This window comes from Amphiura filiformis, chromosome 4 (genome assembly GCF_039555335.1).
Source record: "Amphiura filiformis chromosome 4, Afil_fr2py, whole genome shotgun sequence".
NCBI classification, from domain to species: Eukaryota; Metazoa; Echinodermata; class Ophiuroidea; order Amphilepidida; family Amphiuridae; genus Amphiura; species Amphiura filiformis.
In genome coordinates, this window is record NC_092631.1 from 18,854,858 (window position 1) to 18,862,215 (window position 7,358).

At 34.7% G+C, this 7,358-nt stretch overlaps 1 protein-coding gene across 1 annotated transcript; it reads right to left on the reverse strand.

Moving 5' to 3' along the window:
* Window positions 1-832: 832 nt before the first annotated feature.
* LOC140149706 (probable tubulin polyglutamylase ttll-15) lies at window positions 833-5,401 on the reverse strand. The gene is made up of 5 exons (XM_072171773.1): window positions 5,338-5,401; window positions 3,588-3,712; window positions 3,295-3,379; window positions 2,456-2,569; window positions 833-1,076 (listed from the first exon to the last, which is right to left on the reverse strand). The coding sequence occupies exons 1-5, from the start codon at window positions 5,386-5,388 to the stop codon at window positions 957-959; spliced, it is 495 nt and encodes a 164-aa protein (XP_072027874.1). The 5' UTR covers window positions 5,389-5,401; the 3' UTR covers window positions 833-956.
* Between the last annotated feature and the right edge of the window lie 1,957 nt (window positions 5,402-7,358).

Below are 7,358 nucleotides of genomic sequence, written 5' to 3' on the forward strand. Positions count from 1 at the left end.
CCAAAGCAAACACAAAGTTAACACATAAACACAAAGAATAAACATATGACAGTATTAAGATCCTAAACATCGGATATGTTGAGTTCCAAAATTGTTTAAAAAGTAATGAAATAGAACAGTAAACATCTAAATACTCGTCAGTCTTTACTCTTAAGGCCAAGTAAAATACAAAACATGTTTCAAGTAAGAGTTTATGAAAAAAAGGAGGAAGAGTGGGCTTTTTATTTTTTATTTTTTTCGGTGTAAAGAGCCATAATTAGAGATGTTTTAGCGCACACAATAATACCTGGAAAAAGGAGGAGGCCTCTTTTTATTTGTTGTTCTGAGAGATCCCCTCTTATTATCACAAAACATTCCAAAAGTGTTTCTTGATTATCAGCAAAGCAATGTAGAAAGCATATCTCTACTTCTTAGACATATTTTTGAAAAGTTATGACTAAATTTCAAAAAATATATATATAATTGAAGAAACCTCAAAAAAGGAAGTGGGAGGTTACGTGAAACATGTTTATTTTTTATTTGGCCTAATATTTATGTGTTAACGTTTGTGTTTTGGTGTCATACCTTTACTGTCTAATGCCAAAATTGTTACAGACACCCTAAACACTTGGACTCACGGTGTACATTTTTAACCCATCCTAACAAACTTAACATTCGTGTCAACATATTATTACTTTGGTCCATTCTCCCCCCCCCCCTCACACACACACACACACACACACAATCATCGCAGTTTTCAAATTTTCAAAGATTTTCTTTGACGCTGCTTAACCCTTTTAAAGGTTTTTTTTTTTATTTATAAGCTACACACAACTCTGAGCGTAAGGCTGCGATCACATAGAAGTATTCTGTATAGAGATAATGTGACCTGTAGACCGTGAATTGCGCGGGTACACGTGTTAGCATTTTATAGTTAATACTGAACAACGGAAAAACTAACATCAAAGGTTTGTTGTCTAGCTGCACCAATAAGGGTCCGCAGCACATTTTGCACGAAACCATGCTCTGGTGAGTCGGTTGTTTGGCGACAGGTGCGAATCCTCTTCTGCATTGTATGAAATGGCCTCCTCCATTGTCTGAGGAGAAAAAAAATATCGAAAAGATAAAAACAGCATTTATATGGAGAATCTGGTGGTTCATATTTATTTAACAGTATGTTTTATAACTAATTTAACGTTGATACCCACTGATCAAGAGTGTCACACCGTTTGACGTCAGAGTGTGACAACATATATACAATTTATACCAAGAGTGTTTTTTTCCTTGCTTTGACACCAGCAGCTGTTAGATGATGTCTAATTTGTTGTGCATGTATTCTTTGTCAAAGACGATACTCTCTAATTCCAGTTGATCCATTTATTTTTAAATTCAAAGTGTCCAACGAGGATTGTGTTGTATAGAAGGTCCTTAAAACCGATAGGTTGATGTTGTTGTCATATCCCTGTGGGCTTGCAGTGTCCAGAAATTGGCAGAAATAATGGGATGGTGCGATGGCTAAGAAAAGTCTGTATTATGACTTTCGGAATAATGACAGGATACCAAGACAGAGAGATGGTATCGGCAAGAGATGTTCACAAACATAACGCGTGATGAGTAAAACAAAGCACAGTGTAATCGAGCTTTAGACCTTGAGCGTGGCAGCATGTGTGTCACACTTAAAGTTTGCTCATAGGGCAACGTGTTTTTTTGTGAACGAACAAGTAACTTGACGATGCAAATCTTCTAAGTACATATTCCACCTTTGTTTGCCCTAGAGTCTGGTCAGCCCCTGGGTCAGCCTTTGTGTTAACATGTGTAGGGCAGGGTGACGGGTTCCGTACCAGAGTATTGCTAGTATTAAATGCAATACTTAGGACATAACCGTCCAGTCTATCCTTTTATTGTAAAACCAAGATGGGTGACTTTATAATGCTATGTATGACAGCGTGTATCCTGCAAGCGCTGATGAGAGCATCGCATTTAGTAGCATCTGAAACTGCTTAGTCCAATGTAAGAATTTTCACTTTATTCCAATCGTAATCTGGATCATATGGCACAGGGTACTGAGATCTGTCAAGTTAGACGGAGGGTTACCTGCTGAGTTGGTGTACACTGTGTCATTGATGTACAATACAAAGAGGGTTGGACCTAAGTCTGAACCTTTTGGAACTCCTGATAATAGTAGTGACCACTAGGATCGAGTGCCACTGACGATAACACATTTTTTTCACGTCTATCAAGAACATCTTGTATCGAAGTGATTATTTCCCTCTTGGAATGATGAAGGTGCAAGGACAAAAGGCATGTTATAGAGCGGCGAAGGCGCGAGCCCAACATATGTCGTTGTGTACCTTGAGTGTAAGAGTATACCAAGTTCGTGCACGGGCTGTATTACACTTGATTACGAAGTCATTACTGGACTTCTGTCTAAATGCGCCAGGACATGTAATTGTAAAGATGACAATAAAAGACATACCGTTTCTTCTGGATACACCCGTCTCATATTTTGTCGATTGATATGTTCTGCATATGCTAGTTTTATTATATATATTGCCTCTCTTGACATACAATGCGTACAAACAGAACAACCCTGTCAGAAAAGAACAATAAAAACAAAAGGAAAGTAACACACAAAACCATATTTTAAAAATGATATGCATAATTTATATTAAAAATCGGATAGCAACGTTTGCACAATATTTTTAGTGGGACATGAGAGTACATCAGACATCCCAAATTGCATTCTGAATACAAAGAAAAAGAAGTTAATGGCAAATTATTAAAAATTAATATTTTTGATATTTTTGATATTTAACGGTCATCGAAGTAAAATTTATAAATCTAACGATATGTGCTTTAAGTGTATGTAGCTGAGGGAAAAAGTAGTCCCTCATTTGAAAAATTTGATCTTTATACATCCCTTCAAAATACCTAAAATGTATATCTACCATAACAAAGGTGAACATTTTCATAGAATGGGTGGCTTTTCCTCCAAGCTACATACACTTTAAGTACATATCATTAGATTTATAAAGTTTACTTTACTTCGAGGACTGGTAAATGTCAAAAATTGCAATTTTTAATAATTTCCCATAAAATTTGTGAATTTCAAAAAAATCTAAATTATTGAATAGCAGAAGGACATCCCTCCTATTCAGAATACATTTTGATGTGTCAGATGTGCTCTCATGTCCCACAAAAATACTATGAAAATGTTGCTATCCGATCCCTTACTATTGACTTTGAAATTTAAGCAGAAAAAAAAAACACTCCCAAACTGGGCTAAATTTGAGAATACATATTTCTTTGACTTACCTCTTCTATACATCCGTTACACTTTGACGAGACGCAAATCGATATGTGGTCATTGATGTCGGAATCTCTAATACTTCTTAAGAAACTGAAAAGATAATCAATCAATTCATTAAAGCAAATAAAAACGATTCCTTAATTAGAGCAGAATACTCTGGAGGGCGCAATAATGAATCGAATAGAAAAAAATGTAATCATACTCTTTATTCCTAGAAGATTAATCGAGGATAGAGTTTTCAAAAAAATTAATCTTGAACACTTTTTTCGTAAGGAAGCAGATGACATTTTTTAATTACCTGCTGATAGTCCCGTGTTTCCTAACATCAGTTAATAAAGCAACATTGAAACAATTGAATGCAACATGCTGTTTAAATGCATGAAAGCGTTCGTTCAGTGGCACTAAATTTGGAGACATATTCGCCTGTAAATAGAAAAATATTATAAACATTATGACAACGGAAAATTAACTACATTTACTACTTCAGTATATATATTGTTTTTATTATACATCATAAATATTCAGGAGCTATCGCCCAACGACGAGGACCATTGTCCCATACAACCTTACTTATCCACATGGGCAATGCTGAGGTAATACAGTGTATATCAAAAATGATTGGTACCCATCAATATCCAGTGAGTACGCATAACATCCACCTTAACTGTAGGTTTGTGCATTGAAAGGACATAAAACTATACAAAGTTGTCATTTTAAGAGGATCCAATGATGAACTTGGAAGAAGGGTACCAATTATTTTGATACACCTTGTAAAACAGATACTAATGGTTTATATTGGGAACATAAAGCAACTATTTTTCCATTGGTTCTACCCCCACCTCCGATTTGGGGTGATAGGAGTAGTCAGTACCTCAGGAAAAATAGTTTGCGGTCTTTTCCTCCTAACCATGTACAAATGTAATATGTGACCGTCCACGGCGAATGAGCCGTAAATTCTTCCCCGGTCAATTTTGTTTTATTTCGTGTTTAAAAAATAAACATCATGAACTTAAAAATGGTATATCATTTGACTTCAAACGATATCCAGAAGTGGGGTTATGGTTTGTTAAACTTTCCTCCTTCAACAAAATTATAGGTTTTTACGTTTTTTTTTTTTTTGTCTCTTTTCCACATTGTTGGCAATAAATATCAAACAGTCATAATTGGCGGTCATTTCAAATCATCCCCAAGTCAACGAGGTTTAAGAAAGTTCTCTCATTGTTAATTGTTGGTTATGCATACCTGTACAAAATACAATGCCTGGTAACCCACCACTTGAACAGGATTTAGCAATATAAGCAAACAAAGACCAGAGCTATTAAAAGTTCTATAGCCATCTAAGGTAGAAGCTTATTATCCACTTCAACAATAGGATTATCGATTAGTTTTCGACTATCGAAATGAGACGGATGTCGGGACAGCTTAAGTTACCGATGAATATGACCTTCGTACACATTTTACACCGTAACTCAGAATACAATTTAGGGAATTTACGGCTCATTTGTGCTGCCGGGTCACATATGGTTGAGTTTGTCTCTCAAAATTTAGCATTTTCATGCATTTTTGGAGAGAATATATATATATTTTTCTTAAACTTGGTCAAAATTAAAAATGTGTTTGTTATGCTGTTCAAAACTATTTTGGGTCAAAATCATGCTTTTTATCGTTTTCTCCAAAACTGCGTATGTTTAATTACATAAATCCAAGATAGCAGCGGATGGATTAGTCTCTTTTTTTTCATTCCAAATAATAACCTTTATGCACTTTAGGCCAACAATATTACTGTAACATGTGTAATGAGGTGCAAACGTTTCAGTGTTGACACCAACCTTAACTTCCCAAAATCTTCATGCTCTTAGGAAAAGTGTATTTGCAAAACATTTTGTGGAATAGTTATTCTTAAAACCCATATACAACACATTTTTGTAAAATGCTGGAAGATTATGTAGGATAGAATCTGTGTACAAATTGTATCAAACTAAATAAGAGTTATTAATATAGTTTGCACAAATATTAGAGAGAATTTAATTGGCTTAAATGTAACTAACCTCAATAAGATGCACTCCTAGGTTATCATCTATAAGGAAATCCCATCTCATGATTTCATAAAACATGCCGCTGTAGAATCAAAGCACCAACATACATGACAATAAGTACCAGACATGAGTCCAGTTATCATGGATAGTATGTGTAGTTCACTGATTAGAGCATCGGTCGCACAATCCGAAAGTATGGGGTTCACAGGCAGGTATGTCCAGAGTTACCTAGCTATTCATGTTATATATCTTATGTCAAGAACAAGAGATTGATCTTGATTATTGCTTTTGGCAATGTCTTGAACCACGAATCTGGAATCACACACGTCTAAGGACACAGATGAAATATACACGTTACGCAAATTTATACTTAAATCAGTCTTATTCATCAATCAAAATAAACAATACACACAAAAATAAAGATCACTGTTATGTAACATTCTTTTGTTTTTGTTACTATAAAGATTAAACCGGTTTCTTGAATTATTATCAATGTTTCAATCTTAATCATCTGTGCACAGAGAGAATTTGGAATACTAGAAAGTATTTTATGACAAAACATGTACATGTACTAGTTTAGATTTTCACAATCTCACAGTTTGTGGATACAATGTTTTCCTTGTCACACGTTGTCGTCGGATGTAGAATTCAGATGTTGGCTTAATTCAGATGCCACAAGTTCATATGCGTGTCTTGATGTAGACCAGTTAGATCGTCACAGACATCATACTCTCACTGAGAAGAACCATTCAAAGTGCCACACTTTTACGGCTGTATAATAAAAGTACAAATATGAACTTTTAAAATACCAATTCATCTAGTATTATTTTAATTGAAAGCTCAATTAATTAGGAATTGAAAGCTCAATTAATTAGGAATTGCAAGATGCTTCATTAAACAACAAAGTAGTATTTGCTTCATCAAATCCACAGTTCATATCCACAATTAAGAAGAAGTCTATTTGGATAACCAAGATTACTGATCATGCTGAGTAACCAGAAGAATATTGATCGAGTGATTGAGATCATGAGATCATCTCAAATCCATATTAACAATGGGCAATGTTAATTTTCATTACCATATTTCTATTTTAGCAGAAGATTTTTATAATGCCAAAACATATTTAAAATATCACAATTATCGAAATACAACTGTATTCATCTTATGATTAGCATGGATGAGCACAATGTTTGCTTGAATACCTAATCATACATTACTATCAATTTCTAAACAAATTGGAGGAATTAATTTACTAATTTCTGTCTTGCTTTAACTTGCATAAAACCTTTACATAGACAGATGTTAAACCTTTACTACACTTTAATCCTCCACATAATAAATTTGGGTATTTTACACTATTATTTCCTTTACAAATTATTATGAAATAAAATTAACACTTACACGAAATATTTCAATTTGACATCCAAAACAACTACCCAGTAGTTAGGAGGAAAGCTCTGCTTTCATGACACAAACGTCAGCTTATAAAGATGATAACAACTCCAGCACCACTATCCTGGCAAAGTATTTGGCTACAACAAGTTACACTGGCGAGGCAGCGCAGCAGTTGAGAAAGTTCTGTTTTAACTTTCATAAAGAAATGCAAACATGCAGCCCTGTCTATACTATTCCTGCACATGGATTTAGCGCATTAACATGGAGTACAACAAGTTAGGTGTCAACCCTCCTCTGTCTTGTATTTGAATGACCAGACCAGATATCTCCCACTCCTGAACAAGGGACCAACTCATTTGCATAACAATCTGAACCCTATGTGTAGAAGCTAAGAAAATCTGCCTATCAATAAGAAGAATCATGATGCATGACTACTTGTCATAAACAACCAGCTCACTTTAAGGTGAGAAAAACATAAATCCTATTGGCCTAAAGTTATCCAAGAGGGAAAATCCATATACCATCATGACATTTCACTCCCCCCTTAAGATAAATGTTACCTTAACATTTACCACACCTTAAATTTTCACACTTGGAATAAGATCAAAACTACACACCGATCCATGAGTGAAAACTTA

What these genes read in the sequence shown, in the direction of transcription:
- LOC140149706 (XM_072171773.1), bottom strand. Translation starts at nt 5,388, where the DNA reads ATGAGATGGGATTTCCTTATAGATGATAACCTAGGAGTGCATCTTATT. An exon ending in AAACACGGGACTATCAGCAG is followed by an intron (nt 3,380 to 3,587) that starts GTAATTAAAAAA and finishes TTATCTTTTCAG; the next exon opens with TTTCTTAAGAAGTATTAGAG. An exon ending in GGGTGTATCCAGAAGAAACG is followed by an intron (nt 1,077 to 2,455) that starts GTATGTCTTTTA and finishes TTTTCTCCTCAG; the next exon opens with ACAATGGAGGAGGCCATTTC.